Source organism: Perissodus microlepis, chromosome 6 (genome assembly GCF_051167445.1).
Source record: "Perissodus microlepis isolate ML-2025 ecotype Zambia chromosome 6, ASM5116744v1, whole genome shotgun sequence".
NCBI classification, from domain to species: domain Eukaryota; kingdom Metazoa; phylum Chordata; class Actinopteri; order Cichliformes; family Cichlidae; genus Perissodus; species Perissodus microlepis.
The window spans coordinates 10380015-10396177 of record NC_140466.1 but is presented as its reverse complement, the minus strand read 5'-3'; the positions used below and the strand labels follow the sequence as shown (position 1 = coordinate 10396177).

The window sequence follows — 16163 nt, the reverse complement described above, 5'->3', positions numbered from 1 at the left end:
AGGGAACATGTTTTGCAGGTGGGTTTTACTGCTTATCCTTAAAGTATAATGTACTGATAAGACTTCTGTATTTTAACTAAAATAGTGAATGAATACTTTTTTTTCAACCAAGCAAGTGTGAATATTTTTTTCACTGATGGACATCATGTCATGGTCCATGGTCCGCCTTTTTTATTTTGGGTTTCCTCATGGTTTTTACACTGTAGTGTGTTTTTCTCACTGTGTCTAGCTCCCTAGCCCTTTTGTATTTTCTGAGTCCAGTTTTAGGTTTTGTAATGTGGCTTCCCTGTGTTTTTCCTGTTTTACTTTGATAGTCCCTGTTCTGTGTGTTGTGTGTCTGGTTTTGCTCCCCCTTGTCTTGTCAGCCCTGATTTGACCCAGCTGTGTTTCCCTCCTGTCTCTTATCCCCTGATTGCTCCCTCTGTGTATTTTAGGCCGGTGTTTCTCTGTGTCAGTGTTGCATCGTTAATGTCTGCTCACCCTCATTCCCCACTGTGTTTTCCGTCTGCCAATTTAGTTTGGTCACTTTACCAGTTTTGCTAGTTTTCAAAGTTTGTTGAAGAAAACCGTCCATTGAGCAGTTTAAGAGTTAAGAGTTTTCACTAAACCTATTTTCTGAAACTGGTCTCTGGGCAGGCATTTAAGCCGTCCAACCATTTATGACTTTTAGTAAACTGAAAGTGAAATTAAAAAAAGGAAAAAGCAAAACTCTTCCAGTATTGCTGCTTAGTGTGTCACACTGAGCCCTCTGCTGGCACTGTTTCAGTGTAACACTGAATACAGTAATTATGCTGCAGTATTCGAAATAAGCATCACTCATTCATATTGAATGTGTAAAAAATGTAAATGACTGTAGTGGTAAGCATTTCAGGGTATCCAGATATTAAAATTGAAATAAAATTATATCACAGTGTCTTTGCATAAATTCTGGATGGTTCAACATGCTGTTTAAAGGCTACAGGAACAGTTTCCTAAGAACAAACCTACTGTGGTCTGTCTTTGTGATTGTTATTTTGATAGACAGGGTCATGCAATCACTCATGAAATGATCTCATCCAAATTTTTTTCTTCTTTTTTAAAGTTTTTTTTTTTTTTAACATATGCAATATTTGATATCTAACTCCTCACAGCATCCTCCATAATAATCAGCTAGCTCACACCCTTCACAATGAATCCAACTCCTATTCTTCAGCTCCACACTCTGAGAGAAAAGCTCTCACTCCTTGCAGTTGCACAACTCCATGTTTTTCTTTAGCTGCTGAGTATCTTGTTCTTGTGTCTGAGTCATAACTGGCCTCCCCCATTTTCTGAGGCTGAGTCAATGCTGGTTCCTCAGACACAGGGTGGTTAAACACAGAATTTCATGTAATGTTTTGACAGCAAAGCCTAGCAATACTTCTTTCACCACTAGATGGCATATATCAACTATTTTATTAATTTTAAAATTCTTTTATGAGAAGGGCCACCCAAGAATGCTCCATCCCTGCTGTTCTGACAGTCTGTCTTTGCATTTGGCTTTAACATTTGCATGACATAAAAATACCTCTAATGTGAGTGGGCGTTAAGGTGTCTGGGAAGGGATCTCAAAACTGGATGGCAGACAGTTGGTGTCGTAAACCACCGCCTCTGTTCAAAGATGGTCGCTCACAGTGGACATAAATTGCTTCTTTTACTCCTCTTTCAAACCATCTGTCTTCTCTGTCCAAAATGTGAACACTGGCATCCTCGAAAGAGTGACCTTTGTCCTTTAGATGCAGATGGACCGCCAAGTCTTGTCCCATGGAGGTGGCTCTTCTATGTTGTGCCATATGTTTATGAAGTGGCTGTTTGGTCTCTTCAATGTAGAGGTCTGGGCATTCCTCGCTATATTATACAGCATACACCACATTATTAAGTTTGTGTTTAGGAGTTTTGTCTTTGGGCTGAACCAGTTTCTGTCTGAGTGTGTTGCTGGGTCTGAAGTAAACTGGGATGTCGTGCTTGGAGAAGACTCTCGTGAGTTTTTCTGATACACAGGCCACATAGGGGATGACAATGTTGTTGTGTTTGTCTTTCTTATCCTCCCTAGATGGTGTCTGATCTTCTTTCCTGTGCATCTTTGCTGACTTGATGAAAGCCCAATTAGCATAACCGCATGTTTTGAGAGCTTCCTTTACATGTGTGTGTTCCTTCTCTTTCTCTTCAGGCTTTCCAAGCTCCTTAGACTGTTGTTTATAATACAACAACAGTATAATCTTACATGTCAGTAGACGGAGCTGGCTGTCATCCCAGAAGTTAAAGTCTAAGTGTCGAAGCAAACTGTCGCACTGTCATGTTTTGGCAAAAAGCAGACCCAAAGAGCAGATTCAAATAATGTCTGGCAGGTTTAAAGTGTTTCTGTTTAAGGAATGACTTGTTTGTGGTTTGAAGGCAGTTTGTGGTAGAATTCACCATCATTACAAACTGGCATATGGGAACTCTGTTAGAGAGGAGACAAAGGATTAATTGGAGTTCATGATGAAGACAGTGATTAATAGTCTTACTTTTGTTAGGAGTGAGAGGAGCCTTGGAGGTAGGTATTGCACAGGTAAGTCCTTCCTATGAGAGATTACAGAAAGCTGGTGTTAGAGCTGGTAAGTAGAACTGAAGGTTTCCACAGGCAACAGGTTTCCAGATATTCAAGGGTTCTGTGATGGTGTGGAGCAGGTAACTAGGAGAAGTAAGACAAGACTGGGTTAGAACAAGCAGGTACTTGCAAGTAACAGGTAACAGAGATGGCCTAATAGTCACCACATACCAACAACAATCTAGAAGATAACTGTTGCAACTTCCAGCTTGATATACTCCACGACTAGGCAAGTATAGGAAGGATGGTTTCATTTGAGAAACTCCACCCAGGGGCGGAGCAGCAGAGAGAAGCCAGCCCAGAAACTCCACCTGAGTTTTAAAGGCAAGGAGAAGTTAACATAAGAACATATTTCCAGCCTGCCAGCTGCCCTACAACACTCTCAAATCAAATGGAAAAAATGGCACTGCAGCGCATCCACAAACTTTGGAGTGTCCTCAACCATACATAATGTATGTATGTGTGTGTGTGTCTCTTGTTTACTTAAGAGCTGTGAGAACTAGTATGCTTGTGCACTATGAAATTATTTTAATATTTGTCAATCATTTGACAATAAAACAAAAAGAAGCAAAAGGTTGCATATGTACTGTATGTGCAATATAAATGATCTAAATGTAAGAGTTTAAAAAATGTTGTCTAAATGCAGAAGTTAAAGGCTTCAACACTGCCATGACATGCAGGAACTCAAACTGCTGTGGTCATACTTTTAGTACATTTCCGTTTAGGTTTCTATTTTTACGAAGCAAAGCAGAGATGTGGAGCTTTCAAAATCTGCTGTTCACCATCTGTGGTAAGTTGTTTAGATGAGTAAATAAATAAACAGACCAAAAGTAGATTTAGATTAAATATAAAAATCTGTTTTTCCAGTAAGGGGCAGAGTACCACACCTTGTCCATCGTGTATACAGCACTAACATTGCTACTGTGAATGCTAACATAACAAATTAAACAATGAAATATGTGTTATACTTTCTTTGCAGTTGCTCTGAGATGTGTGATGAGTGCAGAAGGGGTAATCCATGTAACTGGATATGTGGGGAGTATGGTTAACGTTTCCTGCTCCTATAATCAGGGTTACGAGTCTTATGAGAAGTATCTATGTAAGAATGACTGTGGCAGCAATGATGACGTTCTTATTACAACATCAAATCCCGTGAAAAGCAAATACAGGATCAATGATGACAAAACAGCACGAATCTTCACAACGAGCATCTCTGATCTTAAATCTGAGGACGCTGGGAAATACTGGTGTGGAGTGACCAGAACAGGAAAAGATATCTACACTGAAGTCAAGCTGAAATTAGTACAAGGTAAATAAAGTCTTCTCCAAACGTGAACACACACAGTCACACACACACAAACATACACTTTATAATTGGTTCAACTGTATTCGTTGTTGTTGTTTTTTTTAAGATCTCAATCAGTAAGCTAAATATAAATCATCATATCTGTTCTGTGGCTGTAACACATTTACTAATGCCATCTGCATTTTCAACAGACAGCTGCTGTGACACTGTGACCAAAGTTCAAAGTTATGAGGGATACTCTGAGTCTGTCAGTTGTCCGTATGAGTCTCAGTACCAGAACAGCCTGAAGTACATCTGCAGAGGAAATCGGCCCTCCACATGTCTGCAGCAGGCACTGATCACCTCTGACACCAAACAAAATGCACGATTCAGACTTGATGATGACAAAGTGTCAGGAACATTCACAGTGAACATTAGCAGCTTGACCCAAAGTGATTCAGGATCATACCTCTGTGGTGTCCAAAGAAACTCTGACCTGGATGTTTTCTCTGCTGTTGAGCTGAAAGTCAAAGGTGAGAGGTCATAGAAATATCTTATTACATCAGCAGAAAGAAAACAGTTTCTTGTAAAGAAGAAAAGAAAAACGTCTTTAAGAAAGTTTAATATTTTTTGAATCGTAAATAGTTTTTCTTTCCATCTGACAGAGTGGTGCTGTGTTAAGTCAACTAAAATAAATGGTACTGTAGGACATCCACTAATTTTGCAGTGTCCCTATCCTCCACAACATCGGGATAACAGGAAGTTCCTCTGTAAGGGAGACCATCGCAACAAATGCACAGACATGGTGGCGAGTCAAAGTAGATTCGCACTACAAGATAATGGTTCTTCCAGCTCTTTCTCAGTGACGATCACAAAGATGAAAGGAGATGATGCTGGGACATACTGGTGTGGGTCAGACTCACAGTGGAAAGTTGGAAACTACACCAAGATTCATCTTTCAGTTGGTGAGATGAATGTGTCTTGTGTACATGAAAATAAAATGGTTAGAGCTGTAAGTTACACCCTTTTCTCAGCCTATCGTATCAATGTTTCATGTCATCATGTCATCTGCAGTATGATGACTGAGTACACAGGTGTAAAAATAGGACTGTTGAAAACCTCATTTACCACTGCTTACTTACATTTTTGGTGGCTTCAATATAGACACAGCCTCTTCCAGCCTCGCAGAGCTAATAGATGTTAAAGGAAATAATCATACGATGAACTAATTATTATTATTCTAACAAAATATTCTTTTTTCTCATGAAATATTACTATTTGCCTATGTACATATGTAAATATATATATATATATGAGAAAGACATGCACTGCAACAACTTTGACAACTTTGAATCACCTTGTTGTTGAATTGTGCTATACAAATAAACTTGCCTTGCCTTGCCTTGCCTTGCAACAGCTGACATGACCAGTCAAAGCAGATTCACACTACAAGATAATGTTTCTTCCTGCTCTTTCTCTGTGATGTTCTGTGATGTTCACAAATAGTCACTAATGAACATGTTTAGATGAAAATAAAAATAAATAGTTGTAAGTTACATCCTTTTTTCAGTCCACATAGACTGTGGATGGTGGTTTAGTTATTTGTGGTGAAGCAGTACAGAAAACTGCATACCCAATTTTTCACACGAAGCACTGAAGAAAGCAGAACTAAAGGGTTGAGCAGTGTTGCTGACTTATAGGTCTTCCAACCTCCCAGAAGTCATATTTAGCCATAATACTGAAATACCATTTGAAGTTTTTGATATTTATTTATTTATTTATTTCTTATCTAATCCTATCTGCTGAAACAAGACTTATGTACAGCCACTTTAGTGCAATTTCTGATTGTGTACTTTGTGCTGTGAGCTAAATGCTAATGCTGAATATTAAAAGAAATTTTTAGAGTGCATACAATGCAGAAGAAAAAGAAGAAATAAATATTTCTAATCTGTGTATATAATTAGCTATTTTTTCAATGAAAGTGAAACTTTTAAAAAAATTGTCTCATAAGACAAATATTAGATTTACATATGAACAAGTAAACATGTCAAAATGAGAAAAATCAAAGTAGAACCACTTTTTATATGTAAAACAGATTACGAGACATACACTGTAATTTTGATAAGACTTCAATTTAAATTTAAAATTTAAATCATTGTCAGTGTCACCATATGTTTCTTGAATAAGCCATAGATGGTGAATATTCCACATGACTCATGGCATTCAGTGGACACTGACACTGAGGGGCACCTCAATGACAACTACATATACATTTAATTTTGTGTAATATACTAGGATATTTCTAATTAGTGCTATTTAGAATAGAATAGAATAGAATAGAATAGCCCTTGTCATTGTACATGTGTAGCGATCTTTTTGCATTTATTAGAGCTATTTTGTTATATTTTGTAACTTTGTATTATTTTGTTTAATTTAGTTACAGTTAAAGTTCTTACTGTCTTGTGATAACTGTGACCACATAATTTCCTCTAAGATTAATGCAATATTGTGATTCTGCTTCTTGTATTAAAATAAAGTCGCTAATGGCAGTAAGAGTATTGTTCTCCAACAGTCTTTCTCCAGCACACCAGCACTGTACCTTCCACAGTCGAAATGCCTGGAAAAACTTCATCACAAATTACCGGTAAACCTGTTAAAGATGTCTTTCAGTATGAACTGCTGTTGTACCTACTCCAAAAGTAATGTTTAATTTTTGGAATGGAGTGAATGTAAGTCATTCAAAATGATCCTGAGAGTCAAAAACAGCTGTAGGTGAGCACACCAGAAATAAAATAATTATGATAAAATGTAAAAATATTGATAAAAAGAAAATATGAGCCCACAGTTCTGCATGTATGTACTTGAAAGTGTAATGTTTCTGTTTTGTTTCCTGCTTTTCAGATGTAGGACACTATGTGGGTTACACTGTTCCTCCCCTGCTGCTGCTACTGATATGCGTCTTTGCAGTTATAGTTTATAAGTGCAAACATCAGAAAGCAAAAGGTACATTTTGGATTCACTGGCATGCAAAAATGTACTCAAATGTGCATACGTAAAGAGCATAACCATGTTTTACGCTTTGTGTTTTCAGAAGATGAAACTGTCATGAACAGAAATGCACAGAACGAAGACGCTTTAGAGGAAGTGATGCGTGTGGCAGAAAATAACGTAAGAAAACTAAAGTTCAAAGACTTAATAGTGTGCTGTATCTATAACAAGCCTTATTATACCAAACTGGGCAACACAACTAACTGTACATATTATTTATTAATACAATTTGCACTTTTCTCTTACATTTTACTGTTTTTAATTTTTACTTTCTTTATTTTTATCACTGTTATTCCAAACAAGGTCCATAACATCATCATGTGTTGTTCATTGTTTGAATAGATTTATGAAAGTCAAGAATTTGTGATATACTCAAATAAGGAGACGTCCGAACTGCAGAGTGCCGGTAATGACTGTGAAGATTTAGGTGAAGATGAACCAGACTTAGAGAATGTCACAAGAAATCTACTGTAATGGAAATATCCATAATGCCAATTGAAGATAAACAGTGTGTGCATTTGAGGTCAGTCTTTGGCTCTCACCTGTATGGAGATCATCCTGTTTAATTTGTCTTTAACATTAACAGTTACACAGCTAATCTTTTCTGAAACTGTGGGAGACCTCAAATGCAAATGACTAACATCAATGTAACGTAAATTAATCTGCAAATTAAAATAACATTTTAGTCATTCTTGTCTGTTTTTGCCCCATTTAAACATAAACAGTCACAAGTCAAGTTATTTTTATGATACGTTTATATTTGTTGCAATTAAACATTTCTGACAAAGGCAGTTAATTGATATGATTTTACAGATAAAAGGAAATACAGTGTTTATTCTAATTCCATACATTGGATGGAACCATCCGATGTATGTAACAGTGTAGCAGTTTTCACCCATGACGTACTTACATCGATATAAATAAATAAGCATATCTATGAAAATATTTCAACAGTGGAACTTTAGTGTAATCACAGTACTGTCATGCAAATCTTGGATTTATAATTAGTTTTAGTCTTTTTTTATATTATTGGTTTAAATTTTTGCACTTTTATAGTGTAATGCTGTGCGCCTGTGGCTTTAACTTTGTTGTTAACTCTGTACTATTTATATTCTTTATCCTGCGACTGTAATATAATAATTTTCCTTGTTAAATCAATCAAGGGTATTAAACTTAAAAGCCCTGCTTATGTGAAGGCTGTGCAAACTTCTTTCACCACTAGGTGGCATATGTCAGCTACTTTTTGGGGAAAATGTATCTGAATATCAGGAACAGGACCACACCTCCACACATGCTCCATCCGGGTCTCTGTCTATAAATGACCCCCTCCCAGCACTACAAGCTGTTTATTCTTTTTTAATTCATTCACTTATCATTAGTACATGGGGATCTGCCCGGCCTGAGTCACCACTGCAGCCTCAACTCTGCTCAAGCCATCTGCTACTAAAAATGAGGGTCTGGTCCCTGCTAGTGAAACAAATGTTAAAATGCCTTTGAAGGAAGAGCCAGAGGTGGCATAAGTACAGACATTCTGCACTTAAGTAGAAATACAGGTACTAGTCTTTAGAATACTCCAGTAAAGGTTGCAGCACTGATTCAACTTCTTTACTCGAGTATAAGTGAAAAGTACAGGCTCTGAAATGTACTCAAAGTAAAAAAGTAAAACGTTGTTCTTTAGAGGATGTTTCTACCAGCTATGTTTGTACAAACCTTGATGAACTTTGTGCTGTATTAAAATAATAAAGACAGTAAAATGTTATTACATGAATAAAATTGGAAGTTTTAAGGGAATTTGGGGTAAAGGAAGTGAAACTGTAAATGTTCCATTGGTGACCCTTCCAGTAAATCCGCCCAGCATTAAGGCAATGAACCTTTTAACTAAGGCTGACAAACAAGAAATGGTGAAAGAGAAAACTGAGAAACAACAATAACAACAGTGAGAAGGAGCCACCCTACTTGTGACCAGCCAAAAATTGCACAGTCAGAACGATGGTTCCTCCATTCACTTCTTTAATTTTTTAGCAAAGATGTTTACCAGACTTAAGTTATTGACTTTGTTCTAACACCTGTTTTTGAGGCCGCAAAGCTACGTTCTGTAGAGTCAAGGTGGAAAACTGAGGAGCAGGGAAAGAGAAAACTGGCAAAGCAGCATGCCACCGGCAGTCTGTCCAGGTTCTGCCACAAGCCATTAAAACAAATGCCCCATGTTCATACAGGGTTAAGTGGTGTAACAGGGAACTCTAGTTCTTGTCCGGTCAAAGTTTTTTCCCTGCGTCAGGAAGATGGGATGGCTCGTCAGATGATTTGACTTTTCATAAAACTGAGAAGAAGAGTTTGGTAGCTGAAAAGTGATGGGTCTTTTGAATGTCACAATTGTTAGTATTTTTATTATCATGATCAATATTGTAGTTTTATTTATTGATTAGTGTTATGTATTCAGTTTGGTACATTTTGAAAGTGTTAAGGTTTATATGGCAGCATGGACAAAGCAACTCTGGGGGCCAGCTAGGACACAAGTGGCACGGGACCTGCTAGCACGGTCTCTCGCGGCTCGGACACGTAGGCTCAGGTGGTGTTGCATCCTCACGCCCAGGTGCTGACGCGGAACTGGAGGTGGTGGTGAAGACCCATGCAGGGATGTTAACTGTAGATAGTCACAGTTTAACATGGGCAGCTTCCTCCTGCTTCCTATAACAAAACATTGTCACATTATTTTGTGCAAAATAAGCAAACTTGTCATTGTAGAGCACGTGGCGCTGATCAGTGTCTTTACGGCTCTCTCTCTTTCTCTTTTACCAAACCCAACTTTCCATTGAGCCAGTGGTATCAGAAGGAAAATGTCAACTTGTGATTTATGTCACAGAAAAAACTGAGGTTCAAGCCAAACAGCTGTAAATATTTTGAATCTGCATGGTTCCAACCATCTGTTCTCTTCTGATGATCCAGTTCGGGGTTGTGTGTGTGTGTCTGTGTGTCTGTGGCAATTTAGAATCACCAGTTCACCTAACCCAACTAATTGCATGTCTCTGACCTGTGGGAGGAAGCCAGAGTACCCGAAGAATACTCATCAGGACACAGGGTTAACAGGCAAACTTCACACAGAAAGCCCCCTGTCAGATAACAAGGACCTTCTACCTGTGAGGTAACAGTGCTAACCACTGTGCCACGATGCTGCCCTGAGCTTCGTATGGCTTGCACGTTTATCTTAAGATTATATGGTCACTTATATTTTTTCATATCCTCTGCCTACATTGTGTCCACACAATAAACTCTTTGGCATTGTACAAGAAATTGTCATAGCAATGCTCGTGGCGTATGTGGTGAGATCCTGTTAACCACACTAATGCTTGTAAGTGGGCAAAGAAAGTCTCTTGTCATGCTCAAGAGAAATGCAGAAAAAGGAGTTTCACATTTGCAGTTTATGCAGATACATAGGTGTCAATAACATCTGATAGCAATGCGAAATATGCTGATACAAAAAAATTGTTAATAAAGTTTATTTTTAAAGAAGGCCTGTACCACAATGCAGGATTATGGCTCATACAGGTAACTTTGGTGTTACATGGGTTTTGTATACTACGGAGGTGTAAATTGCCATGGTAACTAATACTCAAAGCCTTTTGAGCAAATCCTGTATACTATTCAAATCTGGGCCAATTTTAATGCAATGAAAAATTTGTGAATATTGATCAATCATTGTCCTGGTTTATCATATTAGATTGTAGTGCCTCTATGTGACAGGATAACAAAACCCTGCGTTAAATTTAACAACTGAATTAAAAATACATTTTCAGATTAAACCACAAACATGATGCACACACTCAGTTAATCAGAGAAAAGCCTTTTCTTCCTTACCGGCTTAACAATTTTCACATAAAAAAAGAGTAAAGAGTATAAAAGAACGTGACCTAAATGCAGAAGTTAAAGGTTTTGGCATTGCCATGACATTCAGGAAATCAAACTGTGGGTGTGACATTTTCAGAATATTTCTTGTCAGGTTTCTATTTCTACAAAGCAAAGCAAAGATGGGGATCCTTCAAAACCTGCTATTCACCATCTGCAGTAAGTTGTTTAAATGAGTAGATAGTAAACACATGAAGACCAAATGTAGATGTAGATTAATCTGTAAATATGTTTCGGTAGTGCAGAGCAGAACACAATGCCTTCTGTTGATCTCAGCCCTTTGTTTATGCAGCAGTAACAATGCTATTATAAATGTTGATGTGACAAAATAAACAATATTTTTTTATACTGTCTTTTCTTTGCAGTTGCTCTGAGATGTGTGACCAGTGCAGAAGAGGTGATCCATGTGACTGGATATGTGGGGAGAGAGGTTAACGTTTCCTGCTCCTATGATGAGGGTTACGAGTCTTATGAGAAGTATCTGTGTAAGAACGACTGTGGTGACAGTGATGTTCTTATTACAACATCGGAATCATGGAAAAACAAATACAGGATCCATGATGACAAAACAGCACGAATCTTCACAACAACCATCTCTGATCTTCATTCTACGGATGCTGGGAAATACTGGTGTGGAGTGACCAGAAGTGGAAAAGATATTTACACTGAAGTCAAGGTGAAGTTAGTGCAAGGTGAATAAAATAATTCTTCTCAAAATGTAGTTATTTGAATTCAAGTCAAAATCATATATAAGAGACATTTGTGACTGTAAAGGGTAAAATGTGACAACAGATAAAAACGTAACTGGCAAAAGATTATTTATTTTTTCTGTTGTAAATATGACCTGATAATACTGATGCGATAGATGGTTCAGTTTGGTTGATTTTTTCTTAACATCCCATACAGAAAATCTTGTTGCAGCAACCTAAATATAATCATCATATCTGTTCTGTGGCTGTAACACATTTTCTGATGCCGTCTGCATTTTTGACAGACAGCTGCTGTGACACTGTGACCAAAGTTCAAAGTTATGAGGGATACTCTGAGTCCATTGTTTGTCCATATGAGTCTCAGTACCAGAACAACCCGAAGTACATCTGCAGAGGAAATCGGCCCTCCACATGTCTGCAGCAGGCACTAATCACCTCTGACAACAAACAAAATGGACGATTCAGACTTGACGATGACAAAGTGTCAGGAACATTCACAGTAAACATTAGCAGTTTGACTCATAATGATTCAGGGTCATACCTGTGTGGTGTCCAAAGAAACTCTGACCTGGATGTTTTCTCTGCTGTTGAGCTGAAGGTCAAAGGTGAGAGGTTAGAATAATATTTAATTAAATAAGCTGAAAGGAAACACTTTCCTCTAAAAGAGTCTTTAATAAATTTGAATATTTTTCTCTTTCACTCTCCACAGAGTGGTGCTGTGTCAAGTCAATTAAAATAAAAGGTACTGTAGGACAGCCTCTATCTTTGCAGTGCCCTTATCCTCCACAACATCGGGACAAAGGGAAGTTCCTCTGCAAGGGAGAGCAGCTCAACAGCTGCAAAGACATAACCAGTCAAAGCAGGTTCAAACTTGAAGGTAATGGTTCTTTCAGCTCTTTCTCTGTGGTGATCACAAAGCTAGAAGAAGCAGATGCTGGGACATACTGGTGTGGGTCAGACTCAGAGAGGAGGCCTGGAAACTACACCAAGATTCAGCTTTCAGTTGGTGAGATGAAAACATTTAAATGAAAATAAAATCAACAGAATTACATCTTTTTCTCAGTCCACATTAACTGTTTAAACATAGTCTGTGCATGCTGGTTCAATTGTTTGTGGTGTGAATTATTAGAAAACTGCCAACTAAACTGGAGGACTTCGATCGATTTTCTTTACTTTTTGTTCTTTTTTTGTTTTTTCTGTTTGTTTGTTTGTTTGTTTTGATCGCCCTTTTTGTTACTTTCCACTGTCTTGGTTGTGTGTTTTGTTTTATTTTTGTTGTTCTGGTTTGTTTTGGGGTTTTTTGTTTGCTTGTTTGCTTTCCCCCTTTCTTGATGACAAAACTGTAAAAAGGAAGCAACGTCAGCCTATGGTTCGATTTGTAATTGTTATTCGTGCTTCACAATAAAAATATTTGAAGAGAATTTAAAAAAAACAAAAAACAAAAAAAAACCCTGCCCCCCTGTTTCATGTGAAGCTGGCTTCTTGCTGGATTCAGTAGAGACACAGCCTCCCAGAAGTCCTATTTAGCCATATTATTGAAATACCAATGCCTAATGTGGCAGTAACAAGCAATGTGACAACCAACCCCGGTCTAATGTACATAAAAACAAGTAAACATTATGTAAAAATGATTAAAAATAAAAACAGGATCACTTTTATATGTAAAATACAGTATGAAACACAGGGGTAATTTGTGAAAAGTGTCAGAGTGACCCAAAATAACTGCAGCTCTACGGTTCTGATGGGGATGGCTGTCAGGACACTGAAACTATTCACACAACTGAAATAAGATTGATGTATTAAAATAAAGTTGCTAAGAGTATTTTTCTCCAACAGTCTTTCTCCAGCACACCAGCACTCTACCTTCTGCAGTGGAAACGCTTGGAAAAATGTCAACACAAATTCCCAGTAATCCTATTAAAAGTACAGTATATACAATAAGTATCTTTCAGTGTGTACTTCTGACGATCAGTGTTGTGAGTTATGGTTATTTTTTGGAAAGTAGTGAATGTAAGTCATACCAAAATGATCCCGAGTGTCACAACTGCTGTGGGTGTGCGCACTAGTAAACCACAAAAAGTATCCCCTAAGCTCACAGTTCTCTTGTGTGTCCCTGAAAGTGTGAATGTTTCAGGGTGTTTATATTTTTACTCCGTTCTGTTTTTTCTTTCTGCTTTTCAGATGCAAGACACTATGTGGTTTACACTGTTCCTCCCCTGCTGCTGCTACTGATGTGTGTTTTTGCAGTTATAGTTCATAAGTGCAAACATCAGAAAGTAAAAGGTATATTTTGCATTCACAGGCATGCAAAAATGTACTTAAATGTCCATGGAAAAAGAGGATAACCATGTTTTATGCTTTGTGTTTTCAGAAGATGAAGTTGTCATGAACAAAAATGCACAGAACGAAGACGCTTTAGAGGAAGTGACAGATGCAGCAAAAAATAACGTAAGAAAACTAAAGTTCAAAACCTTAAGAGTGTCCTCTATTTATAACAAGCCTTATTATAAACAAATGGAATAACGCAACAAATTTATTTTATTGTTAGCTGCGATCAGTGCAGTACTGTGCAAAAGTCTTGAGCCACCCCGCAACTTCTGTGTATTTTGCTTCCCAACCAGTGTTGGTCAAGTTACTTGAAAAAAGTAATCAGTAACTAATTACTGGTTACTTCCCCAAAAAAGTAATCCCGTTACTTTACTGATTACTTATTTTCAAAAGGAACTAATTAATTAATTACTTAGTTACTTTTTAAAAACACAATTTACAACCTGAATAGGTGATAAAGCGATAGATCTTTCAGCCCAATTCTACTTTTTCTACATAATCCATCATACAAAATGTAATCAAATGGAAAAGTCTCTTTTTAAAACTTGTTTTATTAGTTTTAATCTTTTAACTTTATGCATCAAGCAAAAATTTAATTATATGCAACATTCTCTGACTGGAAGTAATTTGTTTAACATTTAAACCTATTTTCTGCACATTCCAGCACATAAAATAAAATATTTTTTTGTGTTTACACTCACTCTTTCAAATAGATGCAAGTAAAACGCAGCAGAAAATAAATAAAATCAATAAAATCAAAGACTCAGCGGTCCTGTTGCTCTATTTTCACCTGTAAAGCAGGAGTGGGGCAGGCGAAGTTTTGCCCTGGTGCAGGTGTGCCGCAGCGGTCAGTGGAAGAATCCGCGTGTTTCTCTGTGAATTTCCCATTACGTCGTAGCGCACTCGGTGGTTGCTTTGAAGTTTAGGGGTTTTTTTTTCGCTGTTAAAAGAAGTTTTCTTCCCACTCACAAGGACACTAATGTTTTTGTCACTTTTTATGGAATCAAACTCAAAGTAAGGTCAGTACTTCCACGCTTTAAACGCTGCACGCTCATACTCTCTCCCGCACTCGTTATATTATCCATTGTTGATCTGCACACAGCTGTTGTCACGAACGTCGCACTCGCTTACGTCACTGTCATGAGACATTCTCGAAAAAAAATCACGGTTTTAGTAACGCAGTAACGCAGCGTGCTTCCGGGAAAGTAACGGTAATCTAATTACCATTTTTGCAATAGTAATCCCTTACTTTACTCGTTACTTGGAAAAAGTAATTGGATTACAGTAACATGTTACTGCCCATCTCTGTTCCCAAGTATCCAGAATTTTGTCATTTTTTAAAGTGCTCCAGAATTATTTTTGAACACTGGCTGCTTAGTTATTTTCAGTCCGGTTTTTGTGCCTGAGTATTTCAAGAAGAAGAACCTGTTTGTTGAGCCCCCTTGACCCATTTGCTGCTTAAAAGGCCTCACAAAACATTTTTTTATGTTTAAGCCAAGAACTCACAATGAATTTCAATGTTCAACACAAACGTAGTATAAAATGATGAAGTAATAAAATTTCAAATCGTCATCATTACTATCACATCATAGTATTACGTAATGTATTTGTAACCATTATTGAAAACAATGAATCAGAAGCAGGCAATAACTGTTAACATTTATCACGGATAGTGATTGGATTATAATAAACTTTGGTGCTCACCTTGAAATTGGAGGAACTGTATGAGCCAGAGGTGTTCAAAATGTTGGATTACTGTGTGTCAGTTAATGCACACACAGATACACCACATAGACTTTTATTATAATTCCGCTGAAGTCTTCATATTGAGTGTGCATAGATGTGGTTTTACTGTTGTATTCACTGCTGTAGATGACAAGACAATAATCTTAATTTGACAGTGGTGCTAACGTAGGAAAGATATAAACAACACATGATGATCTGTTGTTCATTGGTCTCTGAATAGATTTATGGAAATCAAGAAGTTGTGATGTGTAAGGAGGAGACGTCCAGACAACAGAGATGAACCAAACTATGAAAACAGAAGAAATCTACCTGAATAAAAATGTCCATGAAGCCAGTAACAGATAAACAGAACATCCATTTGGGGTCAAACAGTGGATCTCACCTGTATAGAGATTATCCTGTTTAATTTTTCTTTAATGCCAAGAAATCTTAGAGTAATCAGCTTTCTCACGGACTCTGTGTTACCATGTGAAATAACTGCTTTTTATGCATATATAGCTTCACTTCTTACTCCTTTGCTGTTGTCTCTATTCTCATG

At 37.4% G+C, this 16163-nt stretch overlaps 1 protein-coding gene and 1 pseudogene across 1 annotated transcript; one reads left to right on the top strand and one right to left on the bottom strand.

Annotated features, from left to right (window-relative positions):
* Nucleotides 1–1545: 1545 nt before the first annotated feature.
* On the bottom strand, nt 1546–2313 carry LOC146385113 (uncharacterized; annotated as a pseudogene).
* Nucleotides 2314–2979: 666 nt separating this feature from the next.
* LOC146385112 (uncharacterized) lies at nt 2980–13191 on the top strand. The gene is made up of 11 exons (XM_084929917.1): nt 2980–3395; nt 3585–3914; nt 4103–4423; nt 4556–5092; nt 6792–6893; nt 6982–7058; nt 7281–7408; nt 10891–11000; nt 11207–11533; nt 11836–12156; nt 12261–13191. Exons 1-11 carry the CDS (start codon nt 3275–3277, stop codon nt 12578–12580), a joined length of 2694 nt encoding a protein of 897 aa, XP_084786043.1. The 5' UTR covers nt 2980–3274; the 3' UTR covers nt 12581–13191.
* Nucleotides 13192–16163: the final 2972 nt, after the last annotated feature.

Coding starts and splice junctions, on each gene's coding strand:
- LOC146385112 (XM_084929917.1), top strand. CDS start 3,275: ATGACATGCAGGAACTCAAACTGCTGTGGTCATACTTTTAGTACATTT. Junction 5,093..6,791: donor TCGCAGAGCTAATAGATGTT/AAAGGAAATAAT, acceptor CCTGCTTTTCAG/ATGTAGGACACTATGTGGGT. Junction 11,001..11,206: donor CCTGCTATTCACCATCTGCA/GTAAGTTGTTTA, acceptor TTTTCTTTGCAG/TTGCTCTGAGATGTGTGACC.